Below are 20,304 nucleotides of genomic sequence, written 5' to 3'. Positions count from 1 at the left end.
ATCACAAGATAATGAAAACCAGAAGACAGTTATAAACAGAAATGCAGTCACTAAGTGGTTTCTGTGTGTGTGTTTTTTCAGTTGTTTGTTTGGCTTTGTTTAGAGCTTCAATTCAGTGAGATGAAGTTGAAAATAAATATTTAATTTATTTTAAAAGTTGTCCTCTCAATCTCAAAGCATGGCATTTCTAGTTTACCCTATGTAAAACAATACTGGTTACTAGTTTTATCTCAGTTAAAATTTATTTTAAATTCCTGAAATAACTTTCTGCAATTTTTCTAATCTAGTTAATTTTTGGAGTAAGATTATTTCAATTTTCCATACATCTCAAGATGAGTGTAACAAAACAAAAAATGTTTGAATAATCAAATGGCAATAACATTCAGTACAGGATAAAATTACAGGCATGAAAGAAATCAGACATCTCATGGATGACTTTTTTTTGAGCAGGTTTTGCCTACTCTGCAGGTTGCACCTTAGCCACACTGTAGCTAAGATAGACACACTGTATTTGTAGATATCCAGAGAATTCAAACTTCAAAAAGGATAGGAGCCAATTCACTTTTCAGTTTCATCAACACTATACACATACTAAGTCTAACATAATGAATGAATGGACAACTGATGTAGAATGGTTTTAATAACTTCCTGTATATCTGGCCTTAAAATATTCAGTATTGGCAAAAATTGTTAAAGCATACTCTTTTCAGTAATACACCCATGACAACTGAAATATGATATTGCAAAGCACAAAACATGTACATTTCCACTTTAATCTTTTTCTTCCTCCAACTTAAAAGGAAAAAAAATAAAATCTATAAACTTCTCTATATAAAAAGAATCCCAGGATTTTATATATATATATATATATATATTATTCAAGCAATAGTGTAAACTTTATGTCAGTGAACATATATCTTTTAATATATTTCTGTAATGTTTCTCATTGGTGTAAAATTTCATGTATCTGTGTAACTAAATAATATGCAACCCATACACAAAATGGTACATGGACCAGATAATCAGTGCTGGCCTGTTCTCTTCTACCAAGGTACATGCTACTTAAAAAGGAGACAATTTGAAGTGGCAAAAATTGATATACTGTGATTCACTTCCATTCACATGATTGCAAAATTGAAGAGTCACGTTAGGCAACTGACTGCAACACTATCTGATTCAGATAACACTTTAGTACCCATAAAATGTCACTGCCAACATAATTTAGTCTGTCTAGTCACTTTCTGCCCCACTGCATCCCCCTAAGATTATAGAATGGATACGGAGAGCTCAGCCAGAGTAATCTGAAACAACACTCTGTAACTGACATGCATAAGAATATATATATGTATATATGTATATATGTATATATGAACACTCTCTGCATTACACAGGAACATATATATGTGCAAAAATGTGTTTATGTAAAAGAAAACTTCAAATCAATCTTTGCGATTGTTAGATATTTGCAACATAAAAATAACCCCAATTGAACTCAGGTTGCTAATATAGCAGTAAAAGCTGCAAATAAAGTGCAATTTATCACAGAGTTCTTACAGTGTACTGCATGGTTATCAGTAAAACATATGATACATAGTTTTATTTGTACATGTAAACAAATAATACCTGTAAATTTCTGCAGCCATTCAGAGGTCTGTAGCGTTGATATATTCAAAGCATGCTATATGTGCCTCAGTCTGTTCATTTGATTATGTAGCATTTTATTAAATGAGTTCCTGGTAATAATATTAACTGTAGACTTACCCTGGCATTGGTCCATTTCCAGCAAGACTATAAACTTGACGAGGATTTAAAAGGTACTGAAATTTTCTATAAATTCTGAAGAAGTAAAAAAGACAAAGAAAAATATTTACTTGCATGTTTTTTTTCATTTACTTTGTGTTTTTTTTTTTTTTAGCTGTCAACCAAACAGTTAAAAAGTTAACATCTACTGTGATGATTTGAATGCAGGATGTCATTTATAAAAATAAATAAATAAAAACAGTTATAATTTATACAGACTGTATATTGTGGGCATAAAATTAAGACAGATGTGCTACAAGCTATCTACAATTCAAATGCCATATATAATGATAGAAGAAAAAAAAGAAGATAAGGAAAGACCCAAGAAAAGGCGAGTTAAAAAAAAAAAAAGACTTTGAAAGAACCCTGTTAATTGTTGAACTAACTGCATGGAAAAGGATATGTATCCCTGAATTTATAGCTAACACAAAATTAAAAGCCTAATTAATTGCAAAAGTAAACTGACTCTGTCACCCACCAAAAATGTCCCCATAGGTTGAACAACATTCTGATAAAGCAAATCAATTGTCAACTCATTAACTGAATCTAACTCTAGAATTTACACTTCCTTTCGATTATACTGAAATGGGAAAAAAAAAAAAAAAAAAGAACAAGATTCAAACACATTGTTTAAGTTACTTAAAGTACACTTAACTTAAAATTATATAAATAATAGAAGGGAACTGATAAGCAGGAAAAGCTTTGCCCTATCCCATAAGGAACTCCCAGAAAATCTTTCCTTATATGGTAAAATATTTCCAAAAATATTACTTTGCAAATATGAGGTTAATTGTCCTAAAAGTATTACAAATGTATTGTTTCTTCATTAAGAGCACTAGAAATGTATTTTCCCACATTGAGGACAATGTGGTATCTGCACAACTTCTTATACATGAAAGTTTGAGCTCTGAATAAATGAAAACATACCTGGGATCTATGACAATGGCTTGAATTACAACCCCTTGTCTCCTGCTTTTAACTTTAATGCTAATGTACTCAAGCTACTTCATATTTTAATATTTTTAAGAAAACAGTAATTGTTTTTTCCACTGAAATATCTCTTCCTTTCTTTTTACTGCCTTAAATAAAATAGAAGCATAACAAGAGTTGAATTTATCTTAAAATGGCCACATAGTTTCAAATTCAGGAAAATAAAACTGTCTAGACACAATCTATGTGCACATTGAGGGATTTAAAAAAATAGAAATACATAATTTATCAGGTTAGGTGGAAGACAAGGATGTAAGAATACTGAATACAAACAAATTTTTAATTATCTGTAAAATTGCCAAATTGGAACATTTTCTTAACTTCTCAATTATTTAGTGATATCAGGTTCTTCATGAAGTACTATGTTCAAACACACTCAACACAGTCTATTCCTGATGTCATTCATGATAGAAAAAATCAGTATGAAATGACTGGTTTCGCTTTGCTAGCATGCACATCGTTGCCAACCGTTGTGATGACAACTGAATCAGACGTTTGACAGTGGGATTACAACACAGTATATTTCTATGTCATATGCAGTATCTTATTGATGTAAAAAGATCCTACTTTTTTTTTTTTTTTTTTTTTAGTTAGTATGTGTAAATTGCTTCTCTGTGACATAGGATTTAACCTGGTCAAAGGGTCAGCTAATTTAACCTGTGTAGCTGAACAGGAATTCTTGAACAGTATTGTTAGCAAGTCCTAAAGGCTTAAGTGAGTTATTTACCTTAAGATTAGGTGCTACAAAACACAGACATTACCTAAAGCTCACAGTACTGTTGTCAGGTATCAGTGAAATGCTATAAAAATCTTTCTAGTAAAGACAGAGCCAAATCCTATCTCTAGATCCTATCTTTAGCCAAAAACCTGGAAGTCCACCCGCAGTAATGAAGACTACATTGAATCCTACGTGAATCATTACATGCCTTCCACAGGTACTAGTTGAACATCAATACCAGATAATCACTTTCTGACGACTCACTGCATATGTCACATCATGCTTTAAGTTATCATAACATATTTATATATGCTAGTCTGTGTAAAATTCATAACTTGATGATTCATATCAGTTCATATTAACGAAGAAGAAGAAATTGTCTATAAATGTTTGTCTTCATATTAAAGTGTAACTAGACCTGACAGTGTGGGCCATTCAAGACTAGGAAATGGGTGGTAATTTAGCCTTCCAGTTTTATGTTTGTGGTACCAAAATGCCTACTTGTTTCTAGATGTGTTGCTTCTGCTTGTAAGGAAGGGATTGGACATGGTTGCTTTATGACTGAAGATTTGTTGAAAGCCATGAGACAGAACACTGAGTAATGCCAAAAGACAGCTTTTTGTGACAGAGTGCAATTCCATGAACAAAGCCAGTTTATTAACCTACCACAGGTCACTGCGACCTCCAGCTTGTTCTAAACCCTATGACTCAGCTTACCAACAAACAAGTGTTTCTGTAACTGCTAATGGGGATATTCTGTGGTAACTAACAAATTTGAGCTAAAATTGAAATCTTCAGAAAAGTTTCTCTGTTGTCATTCCTCCCCACACACACACTTAAATCATGCCCCTGATCTCATATAAACCCCAAAAACAGCTGCACTAGCATAGCTGAGGAGGCAGAAAATTACAGCAGAAGTGGCCAAGAGAACTGGGATTATCCATGAACAGCTTTGCTGCTGAAGATAATACTCCTGATTGCATCTGACTGCTTGGGATGAGTTCGACTGAGCTACCTTCCAAACTAATAAAATCATTCCTTCAGAGGGAGAAAAGAAATAGACAGAAACCTGTTGGCAATTCAAAACTGGTAGTAAAGTTGCCTGCACCAGGGAAAAAGCTGGCCATAGCAGTCAGTACCTTGTGCCAACTGGGGGATGTATCCTTTCAATCATCTGGGGGATGATGATTCAGGATGTCATCACTTTAGGCTTGATTTATCTTTAATGACAGAGAACAAAGAAGCCAAGGCCTCCACCCCAAAAGTAAAAGAATGCTAGTGATCTCTCCTAGATATAAAACATTTCAAAAAGATCATTTGAAACCGCTTCTATATTTTGTCTCAGTGTTAAATGAAAGATTAGAAATCTAGATTAGTCATACGGTAGGAGGGAAGAGCTACTCTGAACCAAAGTTATTTGAAAACAACAAAGGTCAAAGACATCATCAACCTGTACTGCACAGATACTACATGTAGAGTCAGCAGGAAACATCAGTTTATGGAAGCTGATCTCCAGTTCATCCAACCGCACATTTGTCAAGGAAACAATTGTTTAAACTCACCTGCTGGTCAGGTAAATAGATTGGAAAATGGGGAAGGGCAAAACAAAGTAATGAGTATGGCAAAACATCAGCATGATTTAGAAGCACTCTTATGTGAGAAGCACTACCCTTAACAATAACAGTATTTAGAAGCACTACATGCCTTAACTAGTTGCCAGTTGTATATATATATTCTTTCTGTTGAAATCAAATATTTTGTCAATGAGGCACTAAATTCATCCATTCTATTCACAGAATATTGAAAGCTGCTGTCTTGATGAGTTACAACTTAGTTACAACTTAAACTCAGACATACAGGAATGCTAGCTATAGGATGAAATGAAAATACTGCTTTTTTTTTGCCTTTTTTTTCTCTGACTAAATGACCTGAAATGTCCATTTTATGCACACTTACTGAGAACATGTTACAGTGGGATGTGTCTGGAGGAAGATATCTGATTGGCTTTGCTGAACCAGTCCAAACTCATTTTTAATTAAAATCTGTTTGTGGCGTATGAGTGTTAAACTCATCAACTTCAATTCCAATTTGTTACTTTCTCCATAATAAACATTAAATTACACTTCTGCTCTAATTTGTTATGTATATACAGACTACACATTGTACTAAATTGTTTAAATCAAAAAAAAAAACCAAACTTGTTTAAATTCATTTGCATTTCAGGTGATGGGCACTAATATTAATATCTTTATTTAGAAGAAAGTACATCTGGATTATTTTCATAGTACTCTGTTTTTCAATAAACCATGAAAACCATAGCATTATTTTTTAAAAGATGAATCTGCTCATGAAGAACATGATATTTATCACTATACCTTTTGCAAAACTCTGTCTTTCTAACATAATTCAAGTTTTAAAATACATTGATATGATAATCTATTGTAGAGAAAGTACTTTTGTGTTCTGAATGCATTCTTTCTACACATTCATTTCCCATCACCCATCTGTTTCAACTCTCAAAAACCACAACTGAAGCATCTAACTTTGTTTACCTTAAAGAGATCCTCAGTTTTCTTCCTTTGCATTTTAGAAATTTGGGGAAGGGAAAAAAGAAAACAAAAAAAAAGTAAAATACAAAAAGAAGTGGCAAGAGTATTATTGGGGAAGTGCATTTATTCAACTGGTTGTCAGATGGATGCATGCATGCTCTGTAATACTAAGGGCAATGAAATGGGTTGGGTTACCATATGGCAAGGCATAAAATCTCATATGGGGAACTGTGGGGAACACTGGAGTCTTGACAGTATCTGCAATAACCTTTCTGCATTCAATGAAAGTCAATTAGAAATCATAACTTCATTTATTGTGATCTCTCAAATACAGAAAATCCTAAGTAAAGAATGAAGAGCAGCTCCCAGAAAAAGATCACCTTGATCTAAATAAGTCAAGATAATGACATTCTCATCTACAAAAATAAGGGTGGTTGGTTTTTGGGGGGTGGGGTGTCATCTGGTCACCCTCCTCCCTGTTGTGAAAATCATGCTTTTGTTGCAACCTGTCCTCTACTCCTAGCTCAGGTTTCTCAATACCTGACCAGGTTGCAAAATCACTATAATCAAAAAGCCTGGTGAGTCATCATGACTGTTCATCTTACAAAGCTATTTTTGTATTGAAATGTATTATGATTTTACTTTTCACTACATAAAATGTCCAAAATACTTTGGGGAGGAAGGTACTCCTCCTGCCTTTTTAGTTGCTGACTGTACAGCAGCCAGGTAAAAATCAGGAAAAGTTAAAAATATATATATATAAAATATATAAATAAATAAATATATATATATATCACATATACACTGTTCCCTGAAAATGTTTTCTTCCCTGAGGTTAAATCTACAAGTCAATATGTAGTCTTAACATCCTTATTTTATCATTGTACTATGTTATTTGTATTGATATGAAAAGATAGCACTTAAAAGGTAGAAGGCAACACCTCATAAAATATTCCACAAGTGGAAGACTACTCAATTTTTATATTTTTAAATGTTTTTGAATCTAGTTTTAGATCAAATCATGAGATAATACCTCTTTCTGGTGAATGACGAGACATGTCTACATGACTATGTAGTTGACCTTTTGTTGTGTTTCTTCCAACACAGAAATACTGAGTGCAACCTGGACACATTAGTATGCAATTTAACATTATTTTGTGTGGCATCAAAGCCAATTTAGGAGATTCTCATACTTCACTATGTCTACCAATTGTTGGCTGCCCTCATGCTATACACTTCAGTATGCAATGACACCTATAAGTAATGATGTTAGTGAATTATGTGTGTATAAGTCATTATTTTATTTTTTTTTTTAAAGTCATCTGACTTCTGTGATCTGTATGGCACAAATAACAGTTTCATTAATAAAAACTGAAAAGTGTCAGACTGCAATAAGTGAATGGAAATAAGAGTTTGGACAAGGGATAAAGTTTTAAATTTACTTTTACCCTAGAGAATATCTAACATTACATGACATCCTTTGTATACATTAAACCCATTCAGATAGTGACCAGTTCTGAGCTGGGAACTGAAAGCTGTAAAACAGCATTTCATTAACTTGTGTATAAGACTATAACTATATTAAGTGTAGCTCTCAATTCTACCTCTCAACTAGATACTTCCAGACTGGATCCCTTATCTACTCACTTCACATATGTACTGTAAAAAAGACAAGCTGAGTGCTACCGCATTACCCCCAACAATGCTCCTGTCTCACTACAATGTCTGAAACAAGAATAAATGTTCATGTTGTAAGTGTCACCTGTTGGCTCGTAGTGTACTGTCATGATTGCAAAGGCAAGTTTTTGAAATTGTTTATAGTGAATCTTTTAGATTAACTGCCTTTCACATGTTGTTGGCATTGCTCATATCTAGGTATAGGGGTATAGGTATATCTAGGTACATCTAGGTATATATAGCTATATATAGGTATATCTAGGTACAGGGTTCAAATGATCAGCTCATAAATTATAACATCTTCTTTCAGAGGTCTTCACGTGCAGTTTTGGTTAAATGTTGTTCAGCTCTTAGAATTGTCCTAACAGCTACTTAGTAGGATTTAGTCCCTTTTGTTGGTTTACTTTAAGAGACACTCTTTGAAATAAGTTATCTAGTGGAATAAGTGGGAAAAGAGGTAGGGGAAGCTGACATATTTGTTTGATTCCAAGCTTTAGAAACAGACTGAATCCCTTCTTTTTGGGTATCCACATCACCCGGTATCCACACTTGTCATCTTCAGCCTGATCTTGACCAAAAGACTGTAAACTTTTTCTAGGTTTGAAGGATAAATTATAGCACTGACATCGTAAGGTAGGCTATAAAAATCTATGGATTTGCGTGTTGTTCAAAAATGACCAATGATGTTATCACCTACTTGTGATTCTAAAGTACACCGAAAAATCAACACTTCTAATAGCGTTTGAAGAACAGTTACAGCAGGAAAATGTTACCTACCTCTGTTTTATCATACCACTGATACACTACCATTTGAGCATAAACTTCAGCATTTTGAATTCAAATCAATGTAGTTACTGACATATAAAGTTAGGCATATCTTTAACGTTTGTGTGACTGGACTTTAATATTTCAACCGATTGTCAGAATGCTTCCTATGAACAGAAATCAACAAGTTTCTTCACTATAGGAAGAGTGACTTCCTACACTCTTCACTTATGGAGAGACTGGAGAATCTATTTACTAATCTCTGAAAGGCCAGTCATACGTTAAAAAACAGAATACTACTTCCAATTTAAATTATTGGACTTTCTGCATAATTATTACAGAAATTAAAATAAAACTGATTTAATTTCAAAGTTACTATATACAAAGTCAAAATGTAACAAATCATCTTCATGCAAATCACACTAAACCATACACTGAATATAGATACTCTTCCTGATATTAAATGAAACTTGCATAGAGCTCATTCTAGTTTTTAACAATAGAATTTATAACTGCATGCTAGTTTTGTACCTCTTATAAACAGGGCAAAGGGATGTCAAAATGTGAGGCATAACAGAATAAAATAATGGAATAAAACTCCTATTTTGGATTTCTTTTTATACATAAAACTTAAAAAATCATTTTCAAACATATGACATAAATCAAATGAGAGAGAATTAGCCTTACCTTTCTCCTTGTTTCCCACCACTTTTAGGATTGACAAAAACTAAAAGTGGATGAGTGCCTGGAACTGGAGTGATCTAAAAGAGGAATAACACAGCCACTCATTAATGCCATGTATCATTCTTTTTTTCTTTTTTTTTTTTTTCTTTTTTTAAATCTATAGTAGACAGAAAATTAAACGCTTAATGCAAACTCTATGTTATGCTGTATAATCTATTTGGAAGAATACGATTTGCAATATTCCTAACTTTCTTAATTTGCCACAAATTACAAGTGTGATATATATGTATATATATATGTACATATATATATATACACACATATTTAATGCTAGCTGTCTGTCTTATAGCTGTAATGCCATTTTAACCTGTAACTCCATTGAAACCAATACTGATATGTAGGTTATATCCATCAACAGAGAAGAAAACTTCAAATGCAAGACATACATTATTGATTCTGAAAAAAAGAATAATTTCCTGGAGGGAAGCCATGAAGAAATTGTATTTTGTAGTGAGAAGAAGAAATAATGCTATACTACTCTAAACATGAAATACTGCAACATGAAATCTTAAACCCAATACTTTTTTTATTATTATTTTAACAAATGACAGAAACTGCGATATTTGACATGATATGAATTCACACATCTTTAAAAATATATCAAACATAATAATAATCAGTTCCTTAAAAAAGCTCAGAAAGCCGGAAAATTTAAAAAGGAAAGAAGATGACAAAATGTGAAGGAAGGACAAAGATTTAAAAACTAGCACCTTCCTTAAAAGTAATAATAATAATTTCAGATTGCTGTAAGACATGGGTGTTCACTGACATTGCTCCAGACTTTGAAGAATGTAAGAAACTTACAGCAGATTAAGATCTCTCTCTAGCATTTGCTTTTTAAAAAACAGTTAGATTATTCATACAAACGAAAATAATATGAGAATGTTTAAAAGCATGCTAAAAAGCACACTAAAAGTTTAAAGTCAACATCTCTAAAGTCACACACTAACAGCTTCAGAGATGATAAAGCTTAGACTGTCTCTGCTTCAAAATGATATATTGAAAGTTCTTGCACCGAATCCATATTCGTAATTCCTGAAACAACAGAATCTTTTCAACTGAAGATTTCACAAAACATAATTTAAGGCAGCAGCAAAAAACATGTTATCTGAGTCCTATAGGCATCCTATAAGCATAGGCATATAGTCCTAACAAGCACCTGAAAGAAATTTTCTTCTAGTAGCACTAGAATTTCAGCATTACCGTGTGGACTCCATCCATAACTTCATAAACAACTGATCCTATTCAGATCATATATACATCAAGTAATAAGGAAAAATTCCAGCAAACTCTGGAATTAAACCTAACATAAAACCAAGCCCGCACCACATTCTGTCACAGTATACTGTTTCAGTACATTTGTGTATGTTGAAACATATATCAAGTTGCAGGATATAGTGAAATTTGTCACATATTTAATTTTTATCTACTGTTTTAATCAATTTTAGTTATTTAGCCAATTCCCATGATGTTTGTTCCTGTGAACTAAGTGTAAACCAATGGTGCTCATTGTGACAGAGATGGAGTACCTACTGAAATCCCTCAGGACGCAGGTTAATTAATGAGACTCATCCTAAGGTTATACATGATCTATTACTTCCTCTAATTAGAAATAATAATCCTGATCATTATGCTGGTTAGTTAGAAAGAAGTAAGATGAATGGGTTTAACTATGATTAATTGTCTTTAAGTTGTGCAGATCTCCACTGCCACTAAGTTAATCTGCTCATTGCTGCTTGATAGAAGGAAGGTTTGGTCATGATATTTTCTCAATGAAAACTAAAAAATGAATTTCTCTCTCTTCTATATCTTTTATTTCAAAACTTTATCATATTAAAACAAGTAGGTTTAGGACCATCCTATATCCATCTATCTATCTATTTATCTATCTACCTAATCTAATAGTTTGTTTTCAATTCCAAAATAATGTCTCTTTCAATTATTTTTTTACAGCTCTTCTAAACTACTTTTCTAAATAATGTAGACTTTTCCATATAATACACAACACAACTAAAGATTTAGATTAAATTGTAACATTTTCAGGTCTTAATTTATCATGACTTAAAGACAATCTCTATGAAGTTATGAGACAACTGACTTAAAGTTTTTGGGAACATCTGTGGAAAAAAAAAAGTTTACGGACAAATTAGACAAATTATATCAAATTATATACAGCTTCACCATATTTAAAACAGAGGTTTTACAGGGGTAGTACAAGGATTTGTTAGGTATCTTGAAAAAGGTTCCAAATTATTTTTCTTAGAAATTACTGAAGATCATGTGAAAATGAGAACATGCTTGCAAAATCAAATTGCTTACTATAGGATTATAGCAGTATGCTTTGCCCAGCTATGGAAGAATTAGAGTAGCATACTTTTATCAGCTACAGAAACTTTTTTTGCTCCAGACAACCTTTAGGAAAAATACTAACAGTAATTGTCAATTGTATTTATGGAGTCTTACATCATTTTGGAAGATGTTCCTGAATTATACAATCTGTGAGCGAAGAAAACTTCAACAGTTTCACTGATCTCAGCCTTTCACTGTGGTATCCTCCAGGATCCAATCAGCCTTTACAATGACCAGGCTTATCATTACTGATACCAATCAAAAATTTAATACTTGGTGATAAGATGGATTCTTACTACTCCTTATAAATCTTATTTAACAAAGACTACAGTAAAATCAGCAAATTAAAGACACCTTTGCAGAATTATTTCTGAAGTTACCACTATGACAGTATTATACTGTGCAATATTTTATAGATTACAAAAAAATACCAAGCACTCCAGAAAACACCTCAAATCCATTCAATTATCATTACCTTCTTAGTCCTCACTCTATCTTTATCTCCTTCACAAAGAATAATAAACAAAAACAATAATGAATCCTAAGCTTTGCATTCATCATGGAAAGAGAAGATGGAATACAAATTTTGGCTCACAGAAACAAGATTAAAGTACATCTCATGCCTGAAAGCAGTTTTTAATAACTTCATGTTGTGTGTGAAAGAGTCAGTGGTGGTAAGAAATTACTATTCTGAACAAACCAGGCACTGTATTCCAGGTACTGTATCCCATGAGTGTGAAATAGAGACCTGGATATCCCTGAAAACGTTCTGTGACCATAAGCTATCAAATGCAGGGGGTAGAAACAAAATTCATGATGATACATGGTGCTGCTACCAAAATGAGATTCCAAAGATGACCTAGAGCAGTTGTGTTCACTGGAAGTGCAAAGATATCAACCAAGAGTTAGAAAATTGTGTGCTTCCTCTAGCACCATTTTATTTGAACAACTACTTGCACTGTGTCTGATTAGACAGACCTTAAGTATTCTGTTAATACATACTCTGCCCCTTTTGCTTCATGCTCTATCTGTCCTAAATAATGTGAACAGTAATGCAGCCTGTGAGGATGGCAGGTATTTGAAGAGAGCCTTGAGAGCCATGGATAATAACAAACATAATATCATAGGAGGCTATAAATGTGACTGCATAAGTTTTAGTGTTTACTTGTTGTTTTTTTTTTTTGAGTTGTCATACGAAGAATGTTTCACTAATCTAAAAAGATGAAACAATAAAATATGTCTTTCTATTCAGACACAATAAGCAGACACAATAAGGTATATAATGAAAGGTTATAAGTTATTCAGCATTTGATCTATGATAATGAGATCACCTTTTACATTTTACTGAACCTCAATTGTAGCACATCAGAAGATAGACAGAACAGTCAAATAGGTATAATAAATGATTATTACATTGTTAACATAATGATCATTTAACTCCTGAGGAAATCAAGAAGAGGCATCACATACATGAAAGTTGACTTTACTCAAAACTACTCGTATCTCAAGGGAAAGAAGTCAAGCAATTCAGGCAGTGCTTCTGGTAAACCTGTAAGTAACCTCCTGACAATAACATTGGCTTATCAATCACACATGATTTTTCCTTCCAAATAGAAGAGTCTTTGATTTTTATTCTAGGTATATTACTAGTACCAAACTACTGAACCAAACTTGGCTTTCTCAACCTTTTATTTTGATGTGCAAAATACCATACTTTGAAATACCTGGATGAATAACATCCTTGAAATTTAATCTATCCATCTGTTCGTTAAAAGGTCCAAATGAGAAGAGTCAACACTAATCAAGCCATAGACCGAAATTTATAATGTGAATTCACACAATGTTTCATGATAAATACTGAAAACATCAAGCTTAGCTTCACCCACAATACAAGTGTTTTAGAGCTATTTTGCACTCCCCTTTTAACATCCCAGGAATTCCTATCAACCACACAAAAAACAGAGGATTTACGTAGAAACAAGAATTTACCTTATTCTTATATTTTTAATATATAATACTGCAATAGTAGAGGAATTAATGTATAGGAAAAAGATTGTTCACTCTACTGTTGCCGTCATATACATATCTTCTTAAAATTAAAATAACAATAATCACACCTGAAGACCTTGTCCATCTACGGTGACGGAATTTGCTCTTTGCATTTTGTTTCGTTCTCCCAGTTTGTTCATTTGCTGGGGACAACCCTTCTCTTTTTTCACTGTTGCCTGTCTTTCCTTCAGGAAAAAAAATAGGAAAAAAAAAAAAAAAGAGAGAAAGAAAATGGAACATTTTAACACATTATATAACTCTATTCAACTGTAACTAAGACTGTTCCTCTATAGAGGTTGTTTTTTGACTAGAGAGCAATGTCAGATTCTGCTTTAATGAAAACGAGATCTCAGTCAAGTTACTACACAATGTCTGTCCACTTCACATAACATCTATCTATGTGCCTGGACATTCCACAATGACTAGGCAGCAGATGGATGAAAGTGTGCAGCCACAATACAAATTAATGTGATGTGAAGATAATCTGACATTACCAGGTCCAGGTTGGCATTCTGAAAACTGGAAAGCCAATCATATTTAATAGTTTAACAAGCATAGTGATAACGGATCAGTAATTTTTCAAAATCTCTTCCCAATTGCTAGCAAAGGTTAGATGCTTTAAGAGTACTTTACCGCTTATGGAAAAATATACTTGTTCTAAATGTACCATAGTCATTTGACTGTCTTTAAGAGTTTGAACTTTAAAGCAGCTTTTTATAAAACACATGTTTTGTATCAGAAATAAATCAGTGGAAGTTCTAATTCTACATCAGATTCTAAGCAACTGGCAACTTTTGATGCTGATACACAGCAGATGAAAGATGAAAGCTCAGAAGTATGTTGTTGTAATCATAATTTCAATTGTTGTCAGGTCATTTCAGAAAACTCTGAAAACAAAACAAAGCAAACAAACAAACAATTGCCCTTGCTCTTTGTATCTCATTTCTCCTATTTATAAACTGCTCCCAGCATGTCCTTTCAGCTTGTCCAAAAATGCACCATGCATTAAGACAGCAGATGTTTGTCAAATAGAATCAGCAAACCCAATCCTGACTGCACTCCAGTCACTTTCCTCACTTCTCAAGTGCAAGGAGGTTTTAAACTAGTCAGGGGATAGGGTTGCGACACTAAAATGGAACATGAAGGACACTGTTTCACCATCTGCAATTGTACCCGGTCCATAGTTCATTAAATGTTACCATTTACATTCCACACCAGGCCAAATCCACCTCTGTGGTACCTCTGATAAAACCTAAGGGATTGCATAAGCAATTAATCCATGCCACTCTTTCTGCAGCAGTTTCAACTGGTTAAGAAACACTGTAACAGATTCCCTGGGAGGAATGGAATAACTCTCAGTTTAATACAGTGCCTTTCTAGCATCACCATAGCACAGATGTGGGCCATCACTGTTTTTATATCATCTTTGATTTCCTTAAATTTGGAAAACAACCCCGCTTCAATCTAGTCCTGATGCAAATAGTGGTCCAAGTCATCCCTGTCTGCTTTGGGTAGCAAATAAGGTGCTTTGCAGAACTTTGGCAATCTAATCACATTGTTTATAAAAGGACTGAAAAACTTATGTCACAGGAAAAAAAAATACTTCCTAAGAGGTTAGTTAACTGAACACTTGGATGTTTTCAATAACTTGACCATTTCAAAAGGAAGTCCAAGCATATAGACTACAATATTATTGCTTTAAAAAGAAAACAGTAGAAGCAACTAAAGCAACACATCTCAGCCCTAACCTTCAAAACTACCTAAGAAATCAGCAACCCTGCATTTATTTGTTTGATGATTATTAAAAAATAACTAGGACAAGACATCCATACCGAATAATGTTTGTGAACTAACACAAACATTTGTGTTAATTCACAAACATTAATGCACAATGATATTGGTTAGTGCCAATAGTCTGAGGACAGACAGTATGAAACTCCAGTGTGAAGGAAGCTTTATAACTCACTACATATGTAAAAGGTAGATTTGGGGTTTCAAACAATTTTGTGACTAACTATTCTTAAAAGTCAAGACATTTTAGATAAAGTGAGTATATAGTGTTAAACATAATTTAATATTACTTGAATTTATATGGCCAAAACTCTCTCTTGTGTATTACAAAATATTCAGAAACCAAATCATATACCAGTAATGCAGACACATGGCTAGTACAAAACCATGATTCATAACAAAAATAATATAGATGGAGAGAGGGCTTTAAAAAGTCTAGATAAATGTTAAGCTAAAAACAAAAAAAAAAACAAACAAACAAAAAAACATATTTGTGACAGTTCAAAGAAAAAGGTAACAGAAAGAAGCAGAAAACACCATTCAAGAGAGACCTTATAAAGGGTGGCACCAAAAACTGTCTTTAACTTAGAGGAAATGTATTTACACCTTGCTGAGAACTGTCTCTCCATAAAGGATGCCAATGACCAATACTGCTGTTATCCATCATTAATGAGCAAAATCTAGTAAAAATTACCTCAAAAAAATTTTTTGTCAGGATGCCTTCCACTATTTATATCACCTGTCCCATAAGCAAAACAATTGCTTGCCATACAGACCAAGACAGTTTCTCTTAAGCAGTGACTATGAAAAATTAGGCCATACACCTTACACAATATAAAGAAAAACATATTCATGATATATAATTCTCTGGAGAGTTATAAAAAATTAGATATGGATATTTGGTGTCATTATCCATGAAGGTCTACTTTCCAAAGAGAGCAAAAATAGTATTTCCTATCACCTCTCTCTTTTTACATATGATACCACAACATATGACACCATGTAGACTAAGTGCTCTCAGATTTCTGAGATATTCTAGATTTCCTAGTTACAGATCCCACATGTTTAGATGTGTCACACTAGTGAGGATCTGACTTCTAACTTATATGAAATAATACAATACTGTACAACCTGACTCTATAAAGTATTTCTATTAATGGAACACAAAAAGATTTCCAGTTTCATTAAAAATACTCTTTTAAATTATCTTGTACTGATACTGTGTTTTATATATGAAATAGAAATATGGCTTTCTCATCCACCTGCACATAACTGAGTAACTTTCAGAAACTACATTATTAAGATATCCAAGGCTGTCAGGAATTAAACAGTGTAATTTTCTTATGAGATGATAACAGTTTAATAAAATCATATCTGGACAATATACCACAAGTTCTAGCAATGTTAAGACAAATTTGACATGCATGGAATAAATGGTTTTACAAATGCAAAAATTTATTTTTCAAGGTAAGAAATGTTTACACAACAATTATGCTGTATTTAATATCTTTTTTTTTTTAAATCAAAGCGTACAAAATGATTATGTGTTTGTGAATCATTTTGTTTAGAGAACATGCATGAGGTTGATAGAGATACTGAATACAGCATTTTAAAAGCTATTGTACATTTTGATGGCTCAAAGAATTACACTTTTCTGTTCTTCTGGTATATGCCAGAGCACATACCTTTCAAAGTAGTATTTACCACAACACCAATCTTTTCCACCCATTTTTCCACCTCTCATGCCCTCATTTCTTCTCTTGAACTCTCACTTTGAAGTCACTATCTATTAACTGAGAGGAAGGAGTTTCTACCATTCAGAACTGCTCCAGAGATCACTGTCAGCTAAGACATCTATCCAATGATCTATCCAATTTTCATCCAAATAAGAATTAAAGAATTAATAAATGAAATATGGCCTTTCAAATGACAACACAGAACACCATGTCTAGATTTTTAGTTCAGCCCCAAAATGCACTGTTTAGCAAGAATAATGTACAGTATTATGATCTGTTAGTACTCGTGCCCACATGGATTCCTCCCATTACGCACCTCAGGGAGCAAACCTCCTAAAGTAGGTATCGTCTGTTGGAAAAAGAGAATGTTAGACTGAAATACTGAACAGCTGGGATGGCAAAGGGCATGGTGAGAACTCTTGCAAGGAATGTTACCTTGCAGCAGTTGTACTCAACAACAAATGTACACAGTGGTTTTCTCTCTCCTTCTCCACCCCCCCCCCCCCCCCCCACACACACATTTGCACAACCATAATCCCCCAGTGTTTTGGCTGTCATATTATGTAATTCATATTAATGGAATAATGTGTGGGATCATTTTATCAGCAGCTGAAAATATTAGAAAACCTCAGGTTTAAGAGTACTCCCTAAGTACCAAGCATCTTATTTTATTGTATGAAAGAATTATATTCTGAAGAATATACTATGTTCTTTCATATAGTAAAATGAGATGCTTGGTAGTTGGAGAGCACTCATAATCTTCTAAGTCTTTGAATCCTCATTCAAAGTAAGGAATCTTATTTAAAAAGCTTTCTTCTGCTACAGTGGACAAACTACACAACATTCATCCTCAAATAGTATTTCAACCCTTTTTTTGCATACACAGTTACAATCCTTACACAAAAGTGAGATTTAGAAATATCATATTCATGAAAAAACAGATCAACAGCAACTCATCGCTTACTAAGTAGCAATATGCTTGCATTTTAAAAGCTGACATGGAATCCATTTCCTATGCAGCAAAAATTGCTTTTTTTCACCTTGTCTTTTATTCAATTTGTATGAATCTGTATTTTCTTAATTGTTTTGAACACAACTGAGATTTATTTAAAACATATTTTTTAAGAATTTATACACTAAGAAGAATTGTAAAACCCTTACTAAATAGTTAGTATCATTAAAGAATTTGTCAAGTAATTACTGAAAATTCTAGATGACTTCTGTATAATTACCTCTTTTATACCATATGCCTATGGATAAGACATATACTCAAAACTCCAAATCTGGAGTGGGGGTGCAAAAGACATATTGATCAGGAGAATCTAGTCATGGCAGATCAGATGGAATCCATAGAATCCCATGCAAAGGTATCCTCAAATATATGCAGGAAGAAGATCATGGAAGTTTAAATATGTAACTTGAATACAAAACTGAAGTTCAGTGGTTTTTAAAGAAATTGGAGGAAGGTGAGGTTGATCTTTTTAAAAGTTTGCTCCATGATTCCTAGGAACTACTTTGTTTAAAGACCTGGGTTTCTCCAAGGGATACAAAAATTCTCCTTTAGTACGCAATGAAATATTAGATCAAATACTCCTAGACTGTCATTTTGTAAACCTATGTTGTATTCAAGAACCTGTTTAAAAAAATTCCATTCCATGTAATTTCTGTCCATATTTACACAATACCTGAAAAGAATCAAAGAGTCAGACAACCTGAAAACTAGAGAAAAACAACAAAAACAACATAAAACCTTAACAAACAAACAAAAAACCTGGAGAGCAATCATATCTATGATTTAGATGGAACTATGATTCAGATGTGCTAAAATAGTTACTTTATAAAATTATCACTGCATTTCCAGCTCTAACCATGTGTATACACTGATCGGCAGGTTCAATATTAGGACACCATATCATGATGCCTTGAAAGCTCACAGAGGTGTAGCTTTACATCCAAGGGCTAAAAGTATTCCTGTGGACAAGATTAGTGACCTACTCACTACCAAGAATAACTGTCCAGTGAGCTGCACATGCCTGAATTATAAAGGAAATATAAGAACTTCCAATTTACCTGAGAGCCATGGTAAGAAACATTTGCTATTAAATATATATATATATATATATGTCAGTCAGAAGGAGGTATCTTGTCACTCATAATACTGATACCAAAAACATGTGAAAAAGGACAATGCTATAATATATAATGCAGACTGTTATTTGAGAATACTCTCTAAAATAATTCTCTTGACAAAAAACAAGACTGCTTTGAACATGGAATCATTACATGGTGAGTTTATATACATTATGTTGCTTGCTTAATATATCTTAAATATGTAAAAATCACACAGAAAAATCACTATCGAGTACTTGTTATTTAGCATGTTGGCCTCAGTTTATTTAGTTGGTTGAAGATATCTTGCCTTATATTTTGCACCTGTTAAATATTAGCATCAATGTTCCCCAGCATTAGGACCAAGACTTATCATTTAACCTGCAACCTAAGATAAACTTGGACTATAGTAAGCAATTACATACACTGTCAAAGAAAGACAAAAGAGCTGCAAAACTATTTTAAAAATATACATACAAGTGCAAAGTCCTGCACCTGGCTTGGGGCAACCCCAAACATTAATACGGGGCAATGAGTGGATAAAGTGCAGCACTTTGAGAAGAATCTGGGGATACTGATGGATGAAAAACTGAACATGAGCCAGTAATGTGCACTTGCAGACCAGAAAGCCAATCAAGGGGTTGTGGGCTGCATCAAAAGAAGCATGGCCAGCAGATCGAGGGAGGTGATTCTTCCCCTCTGCTCCATTCTTGTGAGATCCTGCCTGGAGTACTGCATTCAGCTCTGGGGCCCCCAGCACAAGAAAAAACTATTAGAGTCTTTGATAGGGGGTTTAGGGATAGGACAAGGAGTAATGGCTTTAAACTAAAAGAAGGTAGGTTTAAATTAGATGTTAGGAAGAAGTTCTTTACTCAGAGAGTGGTGAGGCACTGGCACAGGTTGCCCAGAGAAGCTGTGGATGCCCCATCCCTGGAAGTGTTCAAGGCCACGTTGGATGGGGTTTTGAGCAACCTGGTCTAGTGGAAGGTGTCCTGCCCATGGCAGTGGGGTTGGAATTAGATGACCT

General features: G+C 33.6%; 1 protein-coding gene across 41 annotated transcripts in view; it reads right to left on the bottom strand.

Annotated features, from left to right (window-relative positions):
- DGKB (diacylglycerol kinase beta) overlaps positions 1-20,304 on the bottom strand; it is a 394,011-nt gene that overhangs the window by 220,896 nt on the left and 152,811 nt on the right. For 37 of the 41 annotated variants that reach the window (XR_014579916.1, XR_014579917.1, XR_014579918.1 and 34 more), the window contains 4 exons: positions 17,485-17,517; positions 13,710-13,826; positions 9,187-9,260; positions 1,762-1,836 (listed from right to left, as the gene is read on the bottom strand). Coding sequence is in view for 36 of the 41 variants with exons in the window: in XM_083824538.1 (XP_083680664.1) it covers positions 1,762-1,836; positions 9,187-9,260; positions 13,710-13,826; positions 17,485-17,517 (299 nt within the window). In the remaining 5 variants the exon portion in view is untranslated. The remainder of the gene's footprint in view (positions 1-1,761; positions 1,837-9,186; positions 9,261-13,709; positions 13,827-17,484; positions 17,518-20,304) is intronic. The other 4 variants (XM_083824547.1, XM_083824545.1, XM_083824550.1 and 1 more) reach the window with 1 other exon arrangement.

The sequence above is a fragment of the Anser anser genome (assembly GCF_964211835.1).
Source record: "Anser anser genome assembly, chromosome: 2".
Taxonomy (NCBI): domain Eukaryota; kingdom Metazoa; phylum Chordata; class Aves; order Anseriformes; family Anatidae; genus Anser; species Anser anser.
This window is presented reverse-complemented; position numbering and strand designations above follow the sequence as displayed.